Source organism: Geotrypetes seraphini, chromosome 1 (assembly GCF_902459505.1).
Source record: "Geotrypetes seraphini chromosome 1, aGeoSer1.1, whole genome shotgun sequence".
NCBI lineage: Eukaryota > Metazoa > Chordata > Amphibia > Gymnophiona > Dermophiidae > Geotrypetes > Geotrypetes seraphini.
In genome coordinates, this window is record NC_047084.1 from 62,795,934 (window position 1) to 62,822,801 (window position 26,868).

The 26,868-nt window shown below is 42.5% G+C and overlaps 1 protein-coding gene across 2 annotated transcripts in view; it reads left to right on the forward strand.

Annotated features, from left to right (window-relative positions):
* The window catches only part of TTC33 (tetratricopeptide repeat domain 33), a 125,650-nt gene that overhangs the window by 85,148 nt on the left and 13,634 nt on the right, over nt 1-26,868 (forward strand). For both annotated transcript variants that reach the window (XM_033932330.1, XM_033932339.1), the window contains exon 4: nt 8,497-8,628. In XM_033932330.1, the coding sequence (XP_033788221.1) occupies nt 8,497-8,628 (132 nt within the window). The remainder of the gene's footprint in view (nt 1-8,496; nt 8,629-26,868) is intronic.

Below are 26,868 nucleotides of genomic sequence, written 5' to 3' on the forward strand. Positions count from 1 at the left end.
TGCGTTCCCCCCCCCCCACGAGAACCGGCATTGCTCCCCCCGAAGGCCCCCCTACGATCCGGCACCCCCCACCCCGCGATTCGGCACCCCCCTGCCATGATCCGGCACCCCCCCCCTGACGCAGGGTGGTGAATGGCCTTGTCCCCATGCCCATAGAAACCAGTTGATTTCTCCCCCCTCCCATTCCTTAATTTGGAGGTTTGTCCCTAAAGGGATCTTGTGGTGTCATAGACTCCGAGTCTAGGTTAGAACGCATTTTGTTTATTTTCTCTTGGAAGAAGGTGGCTAAGACTTCACTAAGTTTGTTTGGAGGAGTTGGTCTTTTCATTGGGAGCTTGTAAAAAATGTATTTGTGAGTGTGAAGAGACTTCTGGATCTGTTTGGGGCCTTTTTCAGTAATTCAGAGTAATGGGCATTTTTCATTTCATAGAGGGCTAACTTGTAGATTATTAATTGAGTTTTTCCATTGTAATTTGTTTTCTGTAGTTTGTGATTTGCGCCATATTCGTTCTGCTTTCCTCTTTAGTATTCTCAAGTGCTCTGTGAACCATGGGGATGGGTGCTTGTTTGAGTTGGAACTGGGTTTATTTTTTGTTGCTGCTAGGCTTTCGTATAGGGTTTGGATTTTGGAAGGATATACTATAGGTTGTATGTTTCTTGTGATTTTTACCCTCTTGTTGGAGAAAGCTTCAAGTTTAACCGATTTGGAGTTTAGCACATATATAGGTTATCATTCTGTGGGTGCTATAAAAAAAAGCACGCAAAACCAATTTTAGCATGGACTTGTAAAACAAAAATGAGCACAGTAAAATCCACTTAAAGAATAATGCAAAACATTTATCATGCTCATGGTAAAAAAAAAAAAAAAAAAATCTAAAATAGCATGTTCATATATGTTTTTTAAATGTAAATTCAAAAATGCAGTAGTCTGAGCATATACGTAGTGAATGGAAGCTAAATAGTATGAACACTAAACTAATCATCTTATTTCCCTTTCTTTAACCACCCTGTAGTGCAGGCAGCACAGTGACTACACTACATGGTCTGTTAGCAGTTTGTGTTCATTGGAATGAGCTCTGCATGCAAATCAAAACAGCTGGTTGTTCATTATTATTATTATTTTTATTTTAACATTTGTTGGCTCTTACAATACAGAACAAAACATCCCAACTTATCCCCAACCTTCTCAAAGCAAATTATCCCACCCCTCCTAGTGCAGAGAACACATTAATAATAGAGTGAAAAGAGAGAATGGAACGTGATGCCTGTGGTAAAGAGAAATCTGAATTATAGCTATGTGATACAAACATTGAATTTGCTTTCTTAGCTGCTGCTGCTGCACACTGAGCGGAGCGTTTCAATGTTATCATCAACTATGATACCTAGATCCTTTTCCTGGGTGGTGATTCTTAAAGGAGGAGGAAACTGACAAGTCAAAAATGCAATAAATTAATATGAATAAAAAAGACCACCGGTAATCCCATTAAGTTATTCCCCAATTAGAAAGGCATTGGATGCCTAGTTTCTATTTAGCTTAGCAGGGTTTAAAAAAAGGTTTGGATACTTTCCTAAAAGAAAAGTCCATAACCCATTATTAAGATGAACTTGGGGAAATCCATTGCTTATTCCTAGAGTAAGCAGCATAAAATCTGTTATACTGTCTGGGATCTTGCCAGGTACTTGTGACCTGGGCTGGTCCAGTATAGCAACTAAGTTCTTTATAATGAGTGCTTCAAAACGTGGAGGTTATGATCTGACAATGTTCAGAGTCTAATGAGAACTCTGAACTACTTGTCCCCTTCTTTGCAGCAGTAAAGTGTTTTAGATTTTAGGATGAAATTGTTGATCTGCTGATTTGATAACCTGTCACTAAAATCATCTGAAGTATCTGAAATTTGGAGGGTGACCAATGTTACGCTGATTATTAAAAAGGGTTCCAGGGGAAATCGGAAAATTATAGACCGGTAAGCCTGACTTCAGTGCCGGGCAAAATAGTGGAAACAATTATTTAAAGGAAAAAAAAAAATTGTGGAGCACTTAGACAAACCTGATTTAATGGGAAAGAGTCAGCATGAGTTCAGCCAAGGGAAGTCTTACCTCACCAATTTGCTTGACTGGTGTGAATAAACATGTGGATAAAGGTGAGCCTGTTGATGTAATGTACCTAGATTTTCAGAAAGCGTTTGACAGAGTTCCTCATGAGATGCTTCTAAGAAAATTAAAGAGTCATGGGATAGGAGGCAGTGCTCAGTTGTGAATTAGTAATCGGACAGAAAACAGAGTTAAATGGCCTATTTTCTCAATGGTGGAGTGCTGCAGGGATCTGTACCGGGACCGGTGCTATTTAACTTATTTATAAATGATCTGGAAATTGGAATGACAAGTGAGGTGATTAAATTTGCAGATGACACTAAACTATTCAAAGTTGTTAAAACACATGCAAACTGTGAAAAATTGCAGGCGAACCTTAGAAAATTAGAAGACTGGGCATCCAAATGGCAGCTGAAATTTAATGTGATCAAATGCAAAATGGTGCACATTGTGAAGAATAACCCAAATCATAGTCCACCTTGGGGGTCAGCGCCAAGATCTGGGGGTCATTGTAGACAATATGCTGTAACTTTCTACCCAGTGTGCGGCAGCGGCCAAAAAAGCATACAAGAGGCTAGGAATTATTAAAAAGGGATGGTTAACAAGATTAAGAATGTTATAATACCTCTGTATTGCTCCATGGTGCGACCTCATCTGAAGTATTGCATTCAATTCTGGTTTCCTTCTCTCAAAAAGGAATAGTGAGACTAGAAAAGGTTAAAAAAGAATGACCAAGATGATAAAGAGGATGCAACTCCTCTCATATTAGGAAAGACTAAAGAGGTTAGGGCTCTTCAGCTTGGAAAAGAGATGGCTGAGGAGAAAGATGATTGAAATCTATAAAATCCTGAGTGGTGTAGAATGGGTACAAGTGGATCATTTTTTTTTTTTTTTTACTCCATCAAAAATTACAATGACTAGGGGACACTCAATGAAGTTACAGGGAGATACTTTTTAAAACCAATAAGAGGAAATATTTTTCACTCAGAGCATAGTTAGGCTCTGGAACGCATTGCTAGAGAATGTGGTAAGAACGGTTAATGTAGCTGGTTTTAAAAAAAGGTTTGGGCAAGTTCCTGTAGGAAAAGTCCATAGTCTTGTTGTTGAGAAAGACATGGGGGAAGCCACTGCTTGCCCTAGATCGGTGGCATGGAATGTTGCTTATGTTTGGGTTTTTGCCAGATACTAGAGATCTGGATTGGCTACCATGAAGATGGGATACTGGGTTAGATGGACCATTGGTCTGACCCAGTAAGGCTGTTTTTATGCTATGATTAAACATTAGCTTTACATTAGGGGCTCCTTTTACTAAGCTGCGGTAGCATTTTTAGCGCGCGCTAACCCCTGCGCTACGCGGAAAAACTAACGCCAGCTCAATGGCGGCGTTGGCACACGTGGCATTGTAGTGCGCGCACTAAAACCGCTAGCACAGCTTAGTAAAAGGAGCCCTGAGTTTTCACATGGCCTCCCAGAGAGGGGGATGGAGAAAGAAGCAGTGAAATCCAAGAAGGCATGATTGCATTAGCACAGATAATTTTATGCTAAGATGTGCGGGAAAGATTGAGATCAGATGTGGACTATGACATACAGGAAGAAAATTATACAGATTAGATGTTTTACATTCTCTTTGTTCCATCATATTTTCTGTTTCTATTTTAATGTGACATTCAAATTATGTAATATTCAGTAAAAGCATTCTACTGATAATAGTTTAGTGCAATTGCTATGCTGCTAAGGGCTAAAATCAAGCTTGTAACAAGATCCTGCGTTTAGGTTGCTTATGATGATGGCTATCTCTGACAAGTGTTATAACTAATTCAGTAAATGGCATCTTTATTAACTTACTTCCAGTAAAAGACCCTTTCTGTAGTATGAAGAACATCTATTCTACGAGCACTCATAAAATTTTGTTCTCTTAAAATTGGGAAATGAAATATATAGTACTTTCCAAAAAATATTAAGCTTCTTACAACATCATTTGCTTGAATATTTTATACTAACCACAGACAGAGAAATGTAGCAAATCTGTGATCATGTCTGTTGTGAAATCATAAAATTGATTTTGTTAACAAAATATGTAGGACAAAGCATTTATTGATCAAAGGGCTTTCTAGCTACTGGAACCAAATGACTACTGAATGATTAGTTGAATCTAGATGAAGTCAGAGTAATTGAATTGTGAAAAGAAAAGCTAAATTTTGTTATTTATCCTGGGCTGTGTAGGAGTAATGACCCTGATTCCCAAAGGGATGCTGAAAGTTAGGCAGTGGTATATGTCTACTGCTGTCTAACTTAATTGGTTTAATTGACAATAAATAACACGGTAATTGACCACGTCATTTAAAACCAATCAAAAACTAATTTAAAAAAATGTAGGCACCTGCAGAACACAACTCCGGCGCCTACCATCAAAATGCACCAGAAGTGACCGTAGGCACTGGTAGGAGCTCCTGTGGATCCAATTCTCGTGTAAAGTAGGCACTGGAAATGTAGGCCAGTAAAATTCTGGCCTACATTTCCAAGTCCTATTTTACACGTGGCCACGATCCTAGAACTGGCACACGACTGGCTCCGGTTTTGGAGATGCCAACGGATACTGATGCCGGTTAAAGAATCTGGCCCAAAATGGCTTGTGCTTAATGAAACAGGCAAGTAAAGAACCTGAAATACAGTGTTTCTAAAAAAACAACAACAACACCATATAAGGTACTCTATGGTGGGTTGTGTTGAGTTTCTTCTATTTGGATTTCTGTGAGGTACTTGTGACCTGGATTGGCCATTGTTGAAAACAGGATGCTGGGCCAGATGAACCTTTTGACTGACCCAGTATGCCTATTCTTATATTCTTAAAGAAGAGCTGGCTCTTTTGATTACTCTAGTTATTCCTGTGAGAATTCTGCGCAACTGCGCAATGCAGAATTTGCACAGAATTACCTGTGATATTCTCAGAATTGGCACTCCCTCTCTACAGCCTGAGGCATTGGCACTCCCCTCTATGAGGCCCAAATCGCTAGTGCACATCTTCAGGCAGCCTTTGCAGACTCTGCAAGCTTCCTTCTACCTTGGTCCCACCCTTGATGTCACTTCCTCTTTCTTCACAGACTGGACGGCAATAGAGGGAAGCTTAGAAGAGGGTAGGAGATGCTGGCTGAGGGGAACAGGGGTGATAAAGATGCTGGCTCTTGGGGACAGGTATTTGGGGGGAGGGGGGTTGGTTCACATTGTAGCCTGGGTTTCAGTTATATAAATTCCAACTCCAGAGATGCAGAGAGAGTTTTTCAGTGTTCAATTTGATACCTTCTGCTGGAAAAAAAAAATCACTAAGCGAAAAAAAAATTTAAGTTTTTGTTTTCTCTAGTATAATTTAATGAAAATACTGAATTGTATTAATTGTATTAGCAAAAATATTGTTTAAATGTTGTCAAATAAATTAGAAGAATTTGGAAATTTTGTGTGCAGAATTTGAAATTTTTTAATGCAGATTTTTGATTTTTTTTTGGCACAGAATTCTGCCAGGGGTATCTAGTATAATGTACACATCTCGAGCACAAGCAGAATAGTTGGACAAAGGTTTAATCAGAGACGAGCACAACAGCTGAGACAGATCTAATGACTACTGCCTACAAGCATTCATAAATATTTACTCAATAGATTTAGTTTCAACTATCCATCCATATAAGTAACAATGTGTGACAAATATTGAGAGGAACATTCTGCTTATGGTGTTAAGCTTGACATGTTGAATTTAATTTATTTAACCGCCCCCTCCCCCCCCTTTTTACAAAACAGTAGTGCGATGTTTAGCCCCGGCTACAGTGGTAACAGCTCCAACGCTCATAATTTCTATGAGCGTCGGAGCTGTTACCACCGCTAAAATCCATGCTACAGTTTTGTAAAAAAAAAAAGGGGGGTTAATTAATTATATAATATATTTAATGATGATAATGTTTGCATTTGATTTTATTGATGAACTCATTTTATCAAGACACATAGATGCCTATATGCCTTTATAAATTGACCTCAGAAAAGTTGCAGACATGGCTAGAATAAAGCTGCATGTATTTTATAAACTACATGCATAAATCCTGATTCTACCTGTGCTTCACCCAGTGCCCACCTCTGAACACGCCACACCCCAGCCACATAAATATATGCATGTACATTTGTGCGAGGAGTAAATTTTATGAGTAGCATTTTACATGTGTATACGTTCGAGGAGGAGAAGGTGGCCTAGTGTTTAGAGCTGAAACCTTTCTGCCATGGGAGACTGCTGCTAGTGAAACTACCAACGGCATAGCTTTCGGCTTCACAGATGCATCAAGCCCAAGTGGTTTATTGTAGGAAAAAAAACAAACTACTGAATAATTTATGCTGTTACATCCCCTTTATTAAAACTTATGCTGCACTATCAACAAAGCATCAAATCACAAGCATCTACTTTGTCTGTAGGTTATTTTTCCGACGGAAATAGTGCACAAAGTTTTGTTGCATATACAGTATATCTCCCGATATTCAGTGGAACTTAGCCAGATGGAAATGGCTCCTGGCTGACTAAGTCCCATTTCACTGGCTATCCACTGACATTCAGCAATGGCCTCCTCTCCCATTCAACAGACGATAGACTGCCATCGGATACCCATTGGAAAAACCCAGACCCTGCTGCAGCATCTGTTGTAAGGTATGACTCTCTGGAGCCAAACATCTCTCTTTTGCCTCCGGAGACCAACCCACCTCCTTGTCCAGTGGAAACATCTGTCAGGGCAGCAGCGGCTCTTGCTCCATTAACTGAAAATTGGCACGCTGAAGGTGATGGGGACCAGCAGATTGTGAGACCAGCTGAAGTGTTCATCAAAGGCGCAGGACTTTTCCTATTCCTTCCAGAGAGGTAAAACTAGAACATATCTGGATGGTTCTTTAACGTTTAGACTCCACTGTTCAGAACTCATCTAAGGAGGAAAGGAAGACCTTACTGAAACGGAGGAAGGAATTGAAAAAGATTGCTGCAATCAAATTTCTCAGTTGAAAGAAGATGTTAGAAAATTGCAAGATGTTAATTTTTCTATGATTAAAGATAAACTTTTAATTCATAGAAAAATAGAACAGATTGAAAATTACAATAGTGGATTAAATCTGTGTTTGTTGAATTTGCCTAATCATCGTACTGATATGTTACCTGGAACTCTTCAAGAAATATTTGATTGAAACTTTTAAAATATACCCTAGATGCTATTCCGCCTTTGAATAGAGTTTATTTTATACCAAGTTCCTCTAAAAATTCTCCAGGAGAAGTGCCAGGAAGACGGATGGAAATTGGCGGACTTGATTTAAATAATTTAGCTGTATTAGGAGAATCTATTTCTGATGTGATTGAGAAGGTTGCATTGATGGATTTGTTTTTGAACAGGATTTAAATAATGTTATGAAATTTTATTTTCGTAACGTTCAGGCCCTATTTCATAGCCATAAAATATGGATATATCCTGAAGTAACTAAGGTCACTCAGGATAGAAGAAGGCTATTTTTCGCTATGAGACAAGAAATAAAACATTTAGGTGCCTCTTTCCTATTAGCTTATCCTTGTAAATGTATAGTTAAAATTGGTGTAGTCAAATGTGTGTTTTTTGCACCTGAACAACTCTGAACCTTTTTGAAAAAGATAATAGCTATTGATGTTAGATCTTTTGAATTTGATGTTTGAGTAAATGGGATTATAGTGTCTGTAAGGCCTAACAAGTTAGTATTCTTCAAAATTTTATTTTATTTATTTCATTTTCTATCCCATTCTCCCCAAAGAGCTCAGAACGGGTTACAGGTTGACATATATAATATACAGTTAACAGGTTACAATTTGCCATATTTACAGTACAAGTTTTTTTGATAAAAGTTTTTATCCTAATTCGACACATACTAGGGATCTAATACCAATATACATAATATGCAGTTTACAGGAGAAATTTGACATAGTTACAGTGCAAGATTTATCAATATAAGTTTTTATCCTAATGTGACACATTATCTTCTATAATTTATTTGTTCTCACTCCCCCTATTTCTATTGAGGTCTAATGAAGAATTATAAATATTGTTCTTGCTAAGTATTTTTTCTTTATAAGAATTATTCTTTTCTGTCATTTTAGCAAAATGCTTGTGATTATATATTTGAAAATATAAATATAAAAAAAAGGAAATTGTCCTTCTTATATTTTATATTCAGTTTGTGTATGTAAATTGTGAGCCGCTTTGGTTTAAAGCGGATTATAAATGCTTTAAATATATAAATAAATATAGGCATTTGACTCTAATTCCTTTAAGACTGGGATGTTATCTTAAATATGATTTTGTTTTTTGTGACTTGAGATAAATTTCTGATTGCCCTAACTAAATCATTGTTACCTCTGTCTCATAGGTGCTGATTTCTCTGCAGGAAGTATTCCCAGCTGTGCAAACAGCGGAGTTAGCTGTTCAGGTAGACCCGCATTATTGGGAAGCATGGCAGACATTGGGTCGTGCACAACTTGGTTTAGGAGAGATAACTCTGGTAAGAAATTCTCTTTCATATTACTCAGTTTTTGATTTGCACTGCAAGTACAATTTTGAAACAATATAGGGGGGGGTTCACTCAGTTTTGTTGTTGTTGTTACAGTCATGGGGTCACAGCCACAAAGGGATTGGGAAACACTGCCCCAAGTCTCCATAGGAAAGGATTTTGCCATGGTGTCCTTAATGTTCCTAGCTTGTATGATCATGCTGTACCTAATGTGGTGATAGTCTTGGCTTTTGTGATAGAAGGACTATGCACCAGGTGGTACAGGAGTTGGGAGTGGAAGCTTAGGGCAGAGAAAGTATCATCCTCTTAAGGAGATTTGCTGGTTTAAGCTATTGACAGAACCTGGGACCTAATGTCCGAAGTTCATAGGATGTGTGGCACAGCCTTAGTATTGAAAGAAATGGTACCTTTGCTTAGGAGTCTGGTTAGGTGACACTCCTCACATGATGTTTGACGTGGAGACTACCACTGTGGGTGACAGGCACTCATAATGCTGAGTGATTGCCCTCACTGTGTTCAGATGTCATGTTTAGCATTGCTAATTATTATTATATGTAGTCAGTGCCAATGACATATTCAGGGCACCAACTTCTGTAATATCCCATGAGCTGTGGATTAGGTAGTTGGAACTACAGTCTCCCTTTGAGTGTTAGCAAAGCAAGATCCCAGGCAACTGGAAAGGAGCCAGAGAGGCAGTGTCATTGTTGGTGAGAAACGGGAAGGGAGTGCTGCCAGAAGGTGCTGGAGAGAAAAGAACTCAGGCTAGGAGAGAGTAGGAGAATCAAACCTAAGTGATTGCCTTCACTGGTGCCATGGGAGATCATGATACCTAAATGTTCTGAGCCTAAATTTGGTGTGGGGGGTGAGAATACATAAATGTCCTTCTCCTCTCTTTCGTGTACACCCATCCCATGCTATCTGAGGGCATTACTCAAGTATGAGTCCTCTCCTCAGAGAACTCCTATTACAAGTAAGCAATTTTGCTTTACAGTAGTTTTCCCTGAAACACAGCTGGAACTTTTCTTATCCCAGGACAAGCAGTCAGCCTATTCTCAACCTGTGGGTGACGTCATCCATGGAGCCCCGATACAGACTGCCTCGCAAGCAGACTTGCTTGAAGAACTTGAAAAGGTTTGCGACTGCCACATGCGCGAGTGCCTTCCTGCCCAGTGCAGGGCACGCGTCTCCTCAGTTCTCAGTTTTCCGCGGAGCCGAGAAGACGTGTTTTGACGCTCTGCACTAGACTCAATTCTACTTCATGCCTTCTTTCACCGCGGCTCGTGTTTTATTTTCTTCAGGGTCGCTGTGTTTCTTGCACGTTTTATTTTAAAAAAATAATAAAAATAAAAATTTTTTTCATGTACCAATGTTGGGCCTACCTGCGGGCTCGATTGCATTGCGGCCTTTTCTAGTTTGAGTGTCCGTCTTGCCTTTTCCCCGGACGTCGAGTTTCGGTACAGCCATTTGGGCGGTGTGACTGGGCCTTTCCATAAGGTCCTTACCCCGACTTTACTCCTGGTCTCGACTAGTCAGGTCTCCTGCAGGGATTCCGTCCTCTACCTCATCCTCGAGTTTACTTCACCTTTTCTTGATTGGGAAGTCCTTGTCCAACTGCTATGTGTTTTTCTGAGGAGCCGTTTTCTTTTTTGTCTCCTTCAGATCTCATAGCTCAGCAGCCTCCTCCGACCATGCCACCATTAGAGCAGATGGCTTTGACGCTGCCTGTCTTCAACTTGTGGCTTCATCCTTCCTCATCTGCACCATATATACCAGTTTCCCTGGTCTCGATGCCAAGTTTACAGCATATGCTTCAGTTCAGTAGCATGCTTATCCACTTTACTCCTGCCTCGACTCTGCTTCCTGCCATCCAGCCTGGGCACTCGGCAGCATCACAAGTAGAGTCCTCCAGACTGCCTTGAACTGAAGTTCCACGCTCTATACAAGGAGTCGAGTCCTTGAGGGTGCCTCAACCTGGACCTTCACACTCTAGACAAGGAGTCGAGTCCTTCAAAATGTCTCAAGATCACTCTACACACTCTAGACAAGGAGTCGAGTCCTTCAAAATGTCTCAAGATCACTCTACACACTCTAGACAAGGAGTCGAGTCCTTGAGAGTGTATCGATCTCAATCCCTCCACTCTAAGAAAGGAGTCGAGTCCTTCAGACTGCCTTGAACTGGATCTTCACACTCTAGACAAGGAGTTGAGTCCTTCAGACTGCCTCGACCTGGACGTTCACACTCTAGACAAGGAGTCGAGTCTTTGAGAGTGCCTCAATCTCAATCCCTACACTCTTAAGAAAGGAGTCAAGTCCTTCAGAATGCCTCGACCTGGAGATTCACACTCTAGACAAGGAGTCGAGTCCTTCAGAGTGCCTCGATCTTCATCTATACACTATGCACGGACCCGAGTCCTGCAGAGTGATTCGACACACCTCGTCACAAGGAACTGAATCCTTTTTGGTGTCTCGTCCTCGACCTCCAATTGTTAGCCCTTCTTCCTCACATAAGGCGTTGCTCTTTTCGAGGCATAGGGTGATGTCTCCTCGACTTTCATCTTCCAGGTTTGACCTCCCTCAATCACGAGACCGTGATTCGAGGCATTGCTCTCCACATTCTCTGTCGAAGTCCACATCAAGCCCCAGGTCTTCCTTTCGAGACAGGTCTCGATTCGCCAGGCATGGAGGCTCTTCGAGGCCTCCACCTTCTTTGTCGAGGGTATCTGTTGTGCCTGCGAGGCATTCTGTACATTCTTTTACTGATTCAGATCTCAGGTATCAGTACTCCACAGAGGCTTCCTTCTCGCTCTCAGCGAGGCACAATGGCTCAGAGTCACGAGCTCCTCCTTTTTCAGACCAGGCTCCTATTCTTCAGGATCTGGACATCTTGTTGCAGTCTGATTTCAAACATTCCAAAGTGTATTTGGATGACTCTTGTATGTCACCTCTCAATGAGTCTTTCATATTGTCCATTTCTGGTCTTATTCCTCACACATTCCAAGGGTATTTTGAGTCACCATATTCCATTCCTGCTGGGCAGGCGCATTCAGGATCTCATTCCAGGATGGCCCACTGTAAGGCCTTTGGAAAATCTTTTTCTGTGGCCTCTTCTTTGATCAGATCCAGTCCGGCTGATGTTTTTGCCACAGTCCCTCCTGGCAGTGGGAGCAAGCCCTTAGACAAGCATGACCATCATCTACATCACAAGTTACTGATGTCACGCCACAATTTGCCCACTTTTCTTTGCACTTTTTATCCTAAGTTGCATATTATGCCTTGCCCCTCACTTCTGCAGTCATTGCCTTCTCAGTAGCGATGTGGTGTCTTGCCGGGCTTCGCTTTTTAGGCATGAACCGGCTGCTACCAAAGCATCTGGTCTCTTTTCATTGCCACAGTGATGAATTCTTCAGTTTTCTCACAGCAGCTACCACTGCTTATTTGAGTATGAGCAATTGCTTCTTTCTACATTGTCTAAGCTTTCTACGACCTTCAGACCTACCAGACGTTTTTGATTTTCCTCAGAAGGTGCCTCCTATTCACCAGAGCAACACCTTCATTGGTCTCACTCTGTCCTTTCCTCTCCCTTGGGGAGTCGTTTTCATTTTTTTTCTGACCATTGCGAGTTCTTTCTATCAGATCTCTGGGTCATCTCTCTGCTTACTGCAGATTATTCTCTCCATTTCAATCAGGGCCACCAGTCCTTTCTTCAGGAGAATATCCTTCCAATCCGTCGCATTGCTTCCGTCCATCAAGCATGTCCCTTTGGTATGTTAGAGCATAGCAATTTTTCCCCGTCCTTCCATATTCCGAAGGAATCGGAGAACCTGCAACCTTTTTTGGATCGGATTCTTCTTTCAGACCACTACTTTTGAATGATGTCTTGGGCATTCTTATATCTCCTTCTGACTCAGCATGCCTCGTTCTGCTTTCTGGATCTCACGAGGCTTACATTTCCCCAGCCTCTCGCAGTTCCTCAGATTTGGGTGGGATCAGAGTGCTCCCTTCGGCCTGGCTTTATCTCTAGAATGTTCACCAGGTGCCTACTTGTAGCAGCTGCAGCTCTGCGGAGCCGTAGTTTTCAGGTGTTCCTTACCTGGATGACTGACTCGTCACAGTTTCATCTCTCAGGAGATTTTTGTAGTATTCCAATGGACTTCTTTGTACCTACAATGCTGTGGTTCGCAGCCCACTTTCCCAAGTTCCAGTTCCGCCCCTCTCGGACTCTGCAGTTCATTGGAGCTATCCTTGGCACTGTGCCACTCAGAACCTTCCCTCCTCATCAATGTTAGGGGCTTTTCTTCAATTCTGCTGCAGTGTGTCTTCCCTCACTTCGATTTCAGCCAGTCACATGATGGTTCTTCCAGGTCACATTGCTTCTGCCATTCATTTGATTATTTTTGTCAGATTTCACCTCAGAATTCCTCAGTGAGCTCTGGCATCTCAGTGGGCTCAGGCTTTCGACCCACTCTCTCAATACATTACAGTGACTTCTTCGTTGAATCAGTCTCTTCGCTAGTGGATACTTTCTCCCACTTTCTCCAGAGGCTTGCTGTTTCAACTGCCCCCTCATTGGCTAGTCTTCACGACAGACTTTTCAAACTTTGCTTGGGGGACTCATTTTGACGGTCTCCATACTCAAGGTCTTTGGTCCACATGGATAGTCCGTGTTACATCAATCACTTGACACTTAGAGTGCTTTTCAATGCCCTCCCTCTTTGCCTAGCAATTCTTCAGATTTGGAATTGGGCACACCTTCACGACATCTTCCTGACAGCCGTCTAAGCAGTGTGAAATTGTCTGACGGCTCCTTTACTCGCCTCTTCTTCATAATTTTTCTCAGTGGAAGACTCTTCTGAAAGATCTCTTTATGTCTCCCCACTACCACTGCCTCAGTTCTGCTCTGAAATATACTCTCCTCACCAACTGTAGGCAGATACTTTCTTGCGGGAATGGATGCTTCAGTTCCTCTATACATTTCCTCCATTCCTTCTTATGACATTTGTCGCATTCAACCAGGAACATGCCACCCTCATTCTAATAGCTCCTCGGTGGCCCAGGTACCTTTGGTTCTCCTTTCTCCAACTCAGTAGCAGGGAGCCTTTTCTTCTATCTGTTTTTCCCTCTCTGTTTTCACAGAGTCAAGGGCCTCTCCTTCACTACTTGCAGTCTATGCACTTGAATATCCTACTGTCAGAAATGCACTTGCTTTCTGTTTGATCTACCTCTCATTACAAGGAGCTTCAGTCTACCTTCTTGTGTTCACTTTTGGATTCTTTCTTCCACTTCTCTGACTCAGGCCTCAACTCTTTCCTTTGAGTCCATCTCGGTGCAATTGCTGCCTTTCATCAGTCTATTGCAGCAAAACCCATATCGCCTCATCCTGTGGTTTCCAGATTTCTGAAAGGACTTTTCAGTGTCAAACCATCTCTCAAACCTCCTCCAGTAGTTTGGGATCTCAGTGTTGTTCTTGCTCAATTGATGAAGCTGCCTTTTGAACCAATAGATTCGGCTCATCTTCAATATCTCACTTGGAAAGTGGTTTTTCTCATTGCTTTTACGTCTGCTCGCACGGTCAGCGAACTCCAAGCTTTAGTAGCGGACCCACCTTTCACAGTATTCCACTATGACAAGGTGGTCCTCCGTACTCATCCTAAATTTTTACCTAAGTGGTTTCAAGATTTCATCTCAACCAATTGATTGTACTTCCAGTGTTTTTTCCAAAGCCTCATTCTCATCCTGGAGAAACACCTCTGCATACTCTGGACTGTCAGCGTGCTTTGGCTTTCTACTTGCAATGCACTCATCCAGGGCCGCCATCAGAAATTTCTGGGCCCCTTACTGAGCAATCCTATTGGGCCCCCCACGCACCCCTTCCCCCCCCCCCCAACACCCTCCCCTTCTTCCATGGGCCGAATACATACATACTTTTCTGCTAATGCTCCACCTAAGCCAGTCCCGTAAAATCTTCTCACGTCCATTGGGTGATTTGGCATAGAGGAGATATTCATAAAAAGAACGTCCGTCAAGATCTTTACTCATAGACTGTGCCATTTGCTTTAAATCATCTTCCATCATTAATCCAAATTGCACAATTCTTTCTCTGTCTTTGTCCTGAATGGCATCTGGCCACATTGCTGGATCCTTCCAGTCAACAAATTTTATGAGCAGGCACGGAGAACGCATTTTTAAACAAATGTAGTTTATCCTTGTACTCCTTATGTAATTTTAATCATCTATGGATATGTTTGTATGTTTATTGTTCAAATGGTTTTATTTATTTCCCCAAATTTATTTTTGTTATATGCATTGAAAATATTTGATATTGCGTTTAAATCAAAATCTCAATAAACTTGAAACGAGTGCCCGTGAGATTGTGGGAGGGTTAAATACTCAAAACTTAGAAGAATAACAATTTACTTAAAGTTTTTGCTACGCCAGCTTTCTGGTATCTTTACATAACAGTGTCGTACGTAGCATATGTAACACCCGGGGCCCATCATTTTTTGGCACCCCCCACCCCATCTGTAAGAAAAACATGATTTTTAGTAACAAACCACACGTCACACATGAGTACCTAGGAAAAGGCAGCATTTTACATATTGCAGTGCGCAGTACATCAATACACCCATTGTAAAACTAAACAAGCCAGACCAATCAATCCTACACCGTCAATCCTAAAAGAAAACCATGTCTTTCGAACACACAGAACACAGAAAACACCTTCGCCTAGTATGGAATATGTCATCACAAACTAACCCCTCACTCTTTTACAAAACTGTAGTGTGGATTTTAGCCACAGTGGTAACAGCCCTGACGCGCATAGAATTCTGAGCATCAGAGCTGCTACCACCACGGCTGGCGCTGAAAAACGCTCCACAGTTTTGTAAAAGGGGGGATAAAATAGAAATACACAGTTTCAACGCTCTAGCTCAGAGGTGCCCAAACTTTTTGAGCTTGTGAGCTACTTTAAAATGACCAAGTCAAATGATCTACCAACAATAAAATTAAAAAACACAAAGCACACTATACGCTGAGAAAATGTTAATTATCATTCCTATTCTGGGGTTTTTTCAAAGAGGTCAAGGCAGATGACTCTATGCATTGTCACCTCAGTAACAACCATACAAAAATAGACAAATATACCCTCCATCCTTTTTATTAAACCACAATAGCAGTTTTTAGCGCCGGGAGCTGCGCTGAATGCCCAGCGCTGCTCTTGACGCTCATAGGCTCCCTGCGCTAAAAACCACTATTGTGGTTTAGTAAAAGGGGACCATATTGTAAAATATAGACAGCAGATATAAATTCAGAACTGTGCATAGTGAGTGAAGGGAAGTTTTCATCTCTGGGAATTTATCCAGTTAACTATTAAGTTATTTGGGCAAATTCCTTTGAAAACTGTGGTAATACTGCCTCCACTTTGCTAAATTTAAAATAAAATCATTTTTCCTACCTTGTCTGGTGATTTCATGAGTCTCTGGTTGCACTTTCTTCTTCTGACTGTGCATCCAATCTTTCTTCCCCTCTATCAACCTGTATGCTTTCTCTCCTCCACACCTCATTCCCTCCCCCAACTTTTTCTTCCTCTCTCCCTGACCTTTCTTTCTTTTTTTCTGTTTCCTTCTGTTTCCCTGCCTGCCCCCTTTCTTTCTTTCTCCCTGCCGTTCCCCAAGCCACTGCCGCTGCCATCGGGGAACAGGACCCAACAAGTCCCAAAGCCGACGCCGACGCATGCTCTCCCTGCTTCGGGCCGATCAGTCTTCCTCTCCCCGACGTCAATTCTGCCGTCAGAGAGGAAGTTCCGCCCAGCCAGGCAGCGATTGGCTGGCCCGAACTTCCTCTCCGACTGCAGAATTGACGTCGGGGAGAGGAAGACTGATCGGCACGATAGATTAGATCACCAAGACAAAGTGAGTCCTGGGTGATCGACTCACTTTGCCTTGGCGAGCTACTGGCGCCCCTGCCTTAGAACACTGCCTAGTACCTGGGGGAGCCCGGGCCCCCTGTCAGCTCCGGGCCCCTGAATGCAGGACTGGTAGTACTGCCCTGATGGCGGCCCTGCACTCATCTACATTGATCTGCTCCTCAACTTTTTGTCTCCTTCGATCCCAACAAGTCAGGACATCCAATTTTCAAGCACACCATCTCCAACTGGTTAGCGGCTTGTATCTCTTTCTGCTCTGCTCAGGCTGGACTGCATCTACAGAGTCGAGTCACAGCCCACAAAGTCAGAGCCATGGCGGCTTCAGTAGCTTTCCTTAGATCTACTCCTATTGCGGAAATCTGCAAAGCTGCCACTTGGTCCTCGGTTCATACTTTCACCTCTCATTATTGACTGGATACTTTTTCCAGACGGGATGGCCATTTCGGCCAGGAAGTATTACAAAATTTATTCTCCTGAATGTCCAACGCTCCTATCATCCCATTATGATTAGCTTGGAGGTCATCCCATTATGGTTAGCTTGGAGGTTGAGAATAGGCTGCCTGCTTGTCCTGGGATAAAGCACAGTTACTTACCGTAACAGGTGTTATACAGGGACAGCAGGTAGCTATTCTCGCAACCCATCCACCTGCACTGGACGGGAAGGCCCTCACAAACTTTTTCAAGTTCTTCAAGCAAGTCTGCTTGCGAGGCTGTCCACATCGGGGCTCCGTGGATGACGTCACCCACAGGTTGAGAATAGCTGCCTGCTGTCCCTGGATAACACCTGTTACGGTAAATTAAAGTGCGTTATCGTGACACTCTTACTGATATAGAAAAAAGTGATATTTATGAGTTTCCTGTTGCTTCTTGGTGGAAATGTATGGATAGTTATTACAATACCACTTCCACCATCTGTGTACATATTTTCAAGTTTATTGTAGATTTTTTGACACAATCTTTCCAAATCTCTTGAAATTGCTGCTGTAACTTTAATTGGCTATGCTGAATTTCATGCTGAAACTAGGTTATTGTGGCCAAAAAATAAATAAAATATCTGCCTCATCGTATTTATGGGTTTGGCTACAAGGAAACAATGTGGTTCAACATCATGTTCCTACCTCAGAACAAAACAACAATGCACATGAATGTCGGTTGTAAGTTTGATCTCTAAACCCTTTGAATTCACCTTTTTCTGTGTGACTAGTTTCTTTCTTTTTCTTTTTTTTTTTGGTTATTTAATAGCACCCTACTTTCACTCCTTCCTAGAACACAAATTAGTCACAGTGATTCCATAAATTTCTTGGGGGAGAGGGGTAGATGAGGTTGTCTCACATTCATCTCCTAATACCAGTTAAATCCAGAGAAAGGAAAAATGGTGGCTATTACCACAACCAGAAGGAAAATGAAAGTTGCACCTGAATGAATAGCTGAAATCTTAAAAAAAAAAAAAAACCTGATAAAGAGCAACCCCTATACCAGGGGTGCCCACACTTTTGGGGTTTGCGAGCTACTTTTAAAATGACCAAGTCAAAATGATCTACTAACAATAAAATAAAAAAAACCACAAAGCACACTGAAAGGCAGAGAAAATGTTAATTATCATTCATATTCCTGGGTTTTTTCAAAGAGGTCAAGATAGATGACTCTATGCCATGTTCCCTCAGTAGCAACCATACTAAAAAAGACAAATATACCCCCTCCCTTTTTACTAAACCACAATAGCAGTTTTTAGCACAGGGAGTTGCGCTGAATGCCCCGCGCTGCTCTCGACGCTCATAGGCTCCTGCGCTAAAAACCACTATTGCGGTTTAGTAAAAGGGAGCCATAGTGCAAAATATAGACAGCAGATATAAATTCTCAAAACGGACACATTTTGATCACTAAATTGAAAATAAAATCATTTTTCCTACCTTTGTCTGGTGATTTCATGAGTCTCTGGTTGCACTTTCTCTTCTGACTGTGCAACCAATATTTCTTCCCTTCTTTCAGCTTCCTGTATGCTTCCTCTCCTCCAGACCTCATTCTCTCCCCCAACTTTTTCTTTCTTTCTCCCTGCCCCCTTCTTTCTTTATGTCTCCCTGCCGCCCTTTCTTTCTTTCTCTCTCTCCATGCCCCCTTTCTTTCTGTCTCCCTGTTCCCCCTTTCTTTCTGTTTCCCTTCTTTCTTTGTCTCCCTGCCCCCCCCTTCTTTCTGTCTCCCTGCCCTCCCCCAAGCTACCAGGTTTGTCGCCACCATTGGGGAACAGGTCCCCAAGCCACCGCCCTGCAGAAGCATCGCGCTGACCACCATTCCACTCCCCGATGTCAATTCCTACGTCGGAGACGAAGTTCCCAGCCAGCCAGGCAACGATTGGCTGGCCCAGAACTTCCTCTCCGACATCAGAATTGATGTTTGGGAGAGGAATGCTGGTTGGGCCGATACTTCTGCAGAGAGAGCTTGGGGTGGTGGTGGGGGACGTCGGGGAGAGGAAGGCTGATCGGCCCGGTAGATCAGGATTGCAACACGAGTCTATCACAGAGCCCGGGAGGGGCTCCGCAATCGACTCGCATTGCCTTCCCAATCTACCGGTCGATCGCGATCGACATATTGGGCACCCCTGCCCTATACCATCTTTCCATCTTCCCAAAAAAGAAAACTGACTAAAATGCCTCTGAGCTCCTTGTCTAAAAGAAGAAAAGGGAAGGATCTGCATGACTGAAACTAATTCTGCAGTACTGAGTGCAAAAGAGAAATTCAGGTGGTGAGCGATCTAAATTCTAACACCTTGTTTATTTTATCATTTTTTTAAAAACTTAATTATTGCTTATTTGTTGAAAGAGAGGTATACAAGTATGGGAAACATTACATACAAAATCTCACAATAACTGATACAGCAAAATATGTGTACCATGTTTTATAACCAAAATCCCCACCCCACATAACCCCCCCCCCCCATATCACCTTCTCCCCTCTGAAATGATGCAAGTAAGCTCAACAGTAACTTATGTAGCTCAACAGTAACATATGTAGTTAAACAGTAGCATGTATAGTTAATTAAGGGAAATTCACCAAGCACACAACAGTCATCATAGTATGGAACTTCCAGTTTCCACCCTCCAAACAATATACTGGAACTTAATAAGGTACTGGATTCCACTTTGCATCAAATTTAACCTTATGACCCTTTATCGCAGCCACAGTTTTTTCATTCTTCCTTATCTCCATACAGATCTGTGTCCAGGCTGCAATTATGGGACCAGTAGCATTTTTCCAAGACCTAGCAAAAGTCACGGGGAGGCAATCAACAGCGAGAGAGCCAACTGCTCAAATGGTTAATAAGGAGGAGTGACAGGCAGGAGTCCTAACAAGCATATGGCAGGCATGAGCTCCCAATGAACACCACTCCATAACTCAGTCCAAAAGGATCTGCTGAAACCCCCACTACATAAGTTCCAAGAAGCCCACACTGTGCCGGCAAAGATGTGTCCCATCTGGTGGAATTAAAGTGGAACAAGTTTTAGCTGGGTACCAGTGCAATCTTAATACTAACAGAGAAGATAATGAAGAAAGGGGTGCCTCAGGGTTCTGCGCTGTCTTCACTGTTGTTTAACATATACATGATTAATTTGGGAAAATTATTTTGTTCCTTAGAAGTAGAATATTGCCTGTATGCATATGACATCTTGTTCTTTTTCCCCATTGGGAATTTGCAAGAAACAGAGATAAATTTGAATAGTTAGGTATATGCATGAAATAACGGTGTGGATGGCCTACAGTTAAATATGAAAAAAAACTGAGGTTTTGATTGTGGGGGACATTGGCATTGTGGGTTGCCCTAAAATACTTACTGTTATGGGCACACAATTATTGGTAAAGCCTGAGGTATTGATCCTTGCGGTATGGTTAGGTTCTCAGCTCTCAGTGAAACAAAACATAGCTAAAGTGGTACAAGGAGGATATGCACAACTTCATATCTTTAGATTAAAACCGATGCTCTAGCCTGTGGATTTTCGCTCTGTCGTTCAAGCCTTATTGCTATCTCAAATTGATTACTGCACTCTTTTGTATCTCGGATTGTCAAAGAAAACATGCAGACCTGTCCAACTTCTAATGAATTCAACGGGTAGATTGATAATGGGCATTCCTAGGGTTGCCCATATTACATTGATCTTAAAAGCTCTACACTGGTTACCTGTTCAACAGAGAATTTGCTATAAAGCTCTGTCTGTTGTTCGTCAAATACTCCTCTTCTACTTGCTTTCAGAGCATGTGGAAAAATTTATCAACCCGCAAGATGTTTGAGATCTGAGGGAGGGATGTTGCTCTTCAGTTTAAAAGAAAATGGGATTCGTTATGTTAAATCTAAAATATCTATTTTCTCACTTGCCGGTAAGAATCTCTGGAATTCAATTCCAGGTATAATGAGATTATGCAAAGATCGTATGTCTTTTAAGAAAATGTTAAAAACACATATATTTCTCTAACTCTGTGGTTATTAGTTTAAAATTTAAAGAATTCTGTATTAAGGAAATTTGTGGGAAAGATTGACTTATTTGTTTACTGCATTTTATAATGTTTGTTTGTGCTTGAAATTGTGGATGTAAATGTTTTGTACATCGCTTAGATTTTTAGCAATTCATAAATTTTTTAAAATAAATAAATAACATATATTGCTTTACAGTTCTGGTTGACGTGTCTCAAAAAAGATATAGTGGAATTAGAAGAGGTTCAAAGAAGAGCAACCAAGATGATAAAGGGGCTGGAACTCCTCTTGTATGAGGAAAGACTAAAAAGGTTAGGGCTCTTCAGCTTGGAAAAAAGATGGCTGAGGGGAGATATGATTTAAGTTTACAAAATCCTGAGTGGTATAGAACGGGTACAAGTGAATCGATCTTTTTTTTTTTTTAACTCCATTAAAAATTACAAAGACTAGGGGACAGTTGAAGAAGTTACAGCAAAATACTTTTAAAACCAATAGAAGGGAATATTTTTTCACTCAGAGAATAGATGCTCTGGAGCTTGTTGCCGGAGGATGTGGTAACAGTGGTTAACGTAGCTGGTTTTAAAAAAGGTTTGGAAAAGTTCCTGGAGGAAAAGTCCATAGTCTGCTATTGAGACAGACATGGGCAAAGCCACTGCTTGCCCTGGGATTGGTAGCATGGAATATTACTACTACAGTGGTGCCTCGCATAACGAACGCCTCGCACAGCGAACGCTGCGCACAACGAACTTCTTGTCTTGATTCGTACAACGGACTTCGTTTCACACAACGAAGTCGCCCGAGCTGCATCCTTCCGCGCAGGCACTGCGCTTAACTGCCCTCTCTCACTTGTTTCCCCCGATTATCCAGCATCTAGCCCTCCCCCCCAAACACTTCCTGTTTCCAGCGAGGCGGCCCGCGTCAGAGGGGACGGGGTATCGAAGCGCGAGCGAGCTGCGGAAGTGGTGTTGGTGGTGGACGGCCTCAGGTATGAGTTAGGATGGTGGGGTGGGGAGGGGAGGCCTGAGAGCGAGCATGCGCGCACAGGGAGGAGACGGGGAGAGACGCGCTGGATTGGCAACGGTTGCTCTCTGTCGCCTCCCGGCTCCAGCGGCGTGACAGTTTTCAAACAGGCGCGTGGTTCTTTCTAAGCAGAACCACCAGCTTTAACGGCGCTGACTCCCGACTACAGCCTCCAACAGATGACTGCTTCCCATTGCATCCGGCCGCTGGCAGGTCTCGCGCGCAGCAGCCAATGGGTGCCAGCCACGAGTCGGCCAGCACCAGAGGGGGGAATCAGGAGAGACGAGCATCAGAGGGTGGAGGAGAGGCAAGGTAGAAGAAGAAAATCAGAGAGGAGGAGAGAAGCAGAGAGAGAGAGATTGGACAAAGAGGAGGGGATGGTGAAGGAGGAAGAGAACAGAAAAGGAAAGCATAGGAGGAGCATTAGAGAGGGAGAGGAGAAGACATTTGCCAGCCTGAGAAACTCCCTAACCCCTTATGCTGCTGCACAGGGAAATGGGGAAAAATGACAGACAGACAGTGGGAGGGAGGGAGACAGAAAGAAAGAAAGACACAGGGGTAGTGAGAGGGACATAAAGACAGACAGAGAAAGGGGGCCAGAGAGAGAGTCAGCGGGAGAAGGAAAGGGGGCTGCTTTGGGGGGGCGGAGCTACTCTCGCCGCTTCCCCGATGCTAGAAAAAAAAAAAAAATGAACAGTTAAGTCCCAGTTTTTGCAGCTGAGACTCTGCCCTCTCTCACTGTAAAATTAGACTCTACTTAGTCTGTCTTTAAATTTAAAAAATGTGTGTTGTTTTAAAAAACAATTATGTTTTTAGATGTATCTAAATAAAAATAATAACAAAAAATTTATCTTTTTTTATGTCATCTTAGCATATTTTATGCTACAGAACGAATTATTTTTTTTTACATGTATTGTTATGGGAAAACGCGTTTCACATAACGAACTTTTCGCATAACAAACTTGCTCCTGGAACCAATTAAGTTCGTTGTGTGAGGCACCACTGTATTTGGTTTTTTGCCTGGTACTTGTGACCTGGATTTGCCACTGTAGAAACAGATGGACCCACTAGGTAGTCTGACCCAGTACGATTATTCTTATGTTCTTTCAATAGAATAAAGGTGAGTATAGGCATAGATTTGTAACCAATTTCCACACTCCAGACTAGTAGATAGCCACTGTTCTTATGCATGTTCCTGCACCAGTTCTCTAAGTGCATGATAAATTCTAATCCATCTAAAAAAAAGTAAAAAGTACAGAAACATTAAAGCCCCTTACTCAGACAAAGATCACAATACCTTGACAAGAAAAACTGCACTGACAGATATTAGCTGCCCTCTTAATAGAACAGAGAAAAAACTGTTTCTTACCTTCTCACCATGGATGTCTGTTAACAAGAGCAGTCTTCTGTCTGAAGCACACAGCGCACACTTGCCCTTTTCACACCTCAACAGCAAGCAGTGCAAAAAAAAGTGATATTTTCTGAAAGCCAGCAATAACAATCCTATTTGAACAGCAAAAAGATGAATTTGTTCATTCCATGGACTGGGGCCACAGACCCGGGAACCTCTTCTGATTGAGAAGCATCAGCACTAGAGTCTTCAGAGGACTCAGGCTGCCGCAGTACGTACTGAGTGTCTGAGCTGTTTGGCTACTCAAGGCTGCACAGATGACTTGCAGTTTCTAGGAGCGTGATCGTCCATGGTCCCTCCACGTGAGACCTGAGCGCCATACTCTCTGGTGGCCCTTCTTCTAGAGAGGCTCTAGAGAGGGAATGGTAGTATCTAGTTTTGAGAAAGTTCTTCTGATCTATTTCTCTGCACCAAATATCTCTACTGAAACCCAGACCAGAGTCTCAGCCTCCTGTCCTTATTTTATTGTAAATCGCTTAGAATTTTATGGAAAGCCATGAAATAAATTTTAATAAACTTGAATATAAGAATTGCCGCTGCTGGGTCAGACCAGTGGTCCATCATGACCAGCAGTCCACTCCCGCCACGGCCCTCTGGTCAAAGACCAGCGCCCTAACTGAGACTAACCCCACCAGCGTACGTCCTTGTACAGCAGGAACTTGTCTAACTTTGTCTTGAATCCCTGGAGGGTGTTTTCCCCTAAAACAGCCTCCAGAAGAACGTTCCAGTTTTCCACCACTCTCTGGGTGGAAAACTGCTCAGAGAGCTGTGTGATGTCCTAGCGGAACCATTATCCATGCTCTTCAATCTCTCCCTGAGTACGGGAAGAGTCCCCTTGGACTGGAAAACAGCCAACGTCGTTCCTCTGCACAAAAAGGGTTGCAGGGCAGAGGCTGCGAATTACAGGCCGGTGAGTCTCACAGTGAGTAAGCTCATGGAAACACTAATCAAGCGTGAATTAGACACGATCCTGAACGAGGATGCTCACGTGGGATGCTCACGTCGGATCTCTACGAGGGCAGTGTAAAGGTATTGCCACCTGAGTGTGATCTCTAGGAGGGTAGTTAGGGAGGGTTAATAGAGTGGGCAGACTTGATGGGCTATAGCCCTTTTCTGCCGTCATTTTCTATGTTTCTATGAACTTCCATACGTTTGTACGGAATCTATCCCCTTTCAGTTTTGGAGAGTGCCCTTTCGTTCTCCTTACCTTGGAGAGGGTGAACAACCTGTCCTTATCTACTAAGTCTATCCCCTTCAGAACCTTGCATGTTTCGATCATGTCCCCTCTGAATTCCTCTGTTCGAGGGAGAAGAGGCCCAGTTTCTCTAATCTTTCGCTGTACGGCAGCTCCTCCAACCCCTTAACTCAAAAGTATTTCCCTACCCTGGATGTGTATGATCAAAGGGCAAAATCAACAATCACTCCTTACAGAATTTTGTCAATGGCTCCTAAACATCTATAAATTTCCTATAATGTACCTGTTGTATGGCCATCATACGTTCCATTTTAGAAGTGTGGCATAGAGATTCCCACCAGAAAGTATCATTTAACCGATCTCAGTTTTTCCAGTTCCTGAAAATAAGTTGTATGGCAACCCCTGTCATAATAAAGAGAAGTTTATTATTATGGGAAGATATTTGGCTTTTAGCCCTCATTAACGTGCCAAATAGCACGGTATCGTACGTCAATGCCACTGGATTTTCCAATAATTTATTCACTTGACCCCCAAATGGATCTCCAAAACATACATGTCCTTAATAGAATTGTAGCTGGTTTTTACTTCATCTGCACCCGAAAAAGCAACAACTGCGCTATCACTGTTAACACAGCAAATTTTTTAATGCATGTTATTTGCATTACAGATAATGTAATGCAGCTACCTATGCCTATTCTGATGGGGTTACCTATGAAACGCAGTAAATCCCTGTTCATTAAACATAAAGAGCAGTCTCTGCCCATTCACCCCTCCCAGTTCATGGCTCATTCTGTTTATCTGTTAATATGGCAATTAGAGCATGCTAACGGTTAAGGTGCCACCTCAAATTTTAGCATAATCAATTACTGCAATTAACTGCTAAAGCAACTTAATAAATAGGCTCTTCAATATTTACTTAATGTTTTTCCAGATGATTGCTACTTGAACTATGTCTTGGGAACTGCCTGATCTGGTTCCATTGCTTTGTTTTATTAGCTGACTGCGTTAGGACAAGCAGTTACCAGTCTACTGCTGGCACAGGGAAATATTTCTAATTCATAAAGCCTGACAACTCCCAAACAAGTCAGCTATTAAAACAACAACTGAATTCTCAGCAGCTTGAAATAGAACTTGTGAGCTTCTAAATTGTTTCTATTAGATAGAACAGAGATGCAGATGACACTAATTCTAGAGATTGTCTGTGTTTACTTTTATGACAAGTAAACAAAAAACAAGTCAAAGCTCATTAAACATGTTCTCTTCTCTATCTTATATTGCTTTCAACATTTGCTGAACACTGGTTACTTCACTCTCTCAGGATTAAGTTCAAATTTTTTACCCTTATGTAAAAGGGCCTCCTGCCTTCTGCTTCAGATTATCTGTCCAGTCTTCTAAGAACATAAGAATTGCCACTGCTGAGTCAGACCAGTGGTCCATCATGCCCAGCAGTCCGCTCACGCGGCGGCCCTCTGGTCTAAGACCAGCACCCTAACTGAGACCAGCCCTACCAGCGCACGTTCTTGTTCAGCAGGAACTTGTCTAACTTTGTCTTGAATTCCTGGAGGGTGTTTTCCCCTATAACAGCCTCTGGAAGGGCGTTCCAGCTTTCTACCACTCTCTGGGTGAAGAAGAACTTCCTTACGTTTGTATGGAATCTATCCCCTTTCAACTTTAGAGAGTGCCTTCTTGTTCTCCCTACCTTGGAGAGGGTGAACAACCTGTCCTTATCTACTAAGTCTATCCCCTTCAGTACCTTGAATGTTTCGATCATGTCCCCTCTCAATCTCCTCTGTTCGAGAGAGAAGAAGCCCAGTTTCTCTAATCTTTCGCTGTACGGCAGCTCCTCCAGCCCCTTAACCATCTTAGTCGCTCTTCTCTGGACCCTTTCGAGTAATACTGTGTCCTTCTTCAGGTACGGCGACCAGTGCTGGACGCAGTACTCCAAGTGAGGGCGTACCATGGCCCAGTACAGCGGCATGATAGCCTTCTCTGATCTGTTCATGATCCCCTTCTTTATCATTCCTAGCATTCTGTTTGCCCTTTTTGCTGCCGCCGCGCATTGTGTGGACGGCTTCATCGACTTGTCGATCAGAACTCCCAAGTCCCTTTCCTGGGAGGTCTCTCCAAGTACCGCCCCGGACATCCTGTATTCGTGCATGAGATTTTTGTTACCGACATGCATCACTTTACACTTATCCACGTTGAACCTCATCTACCATGTC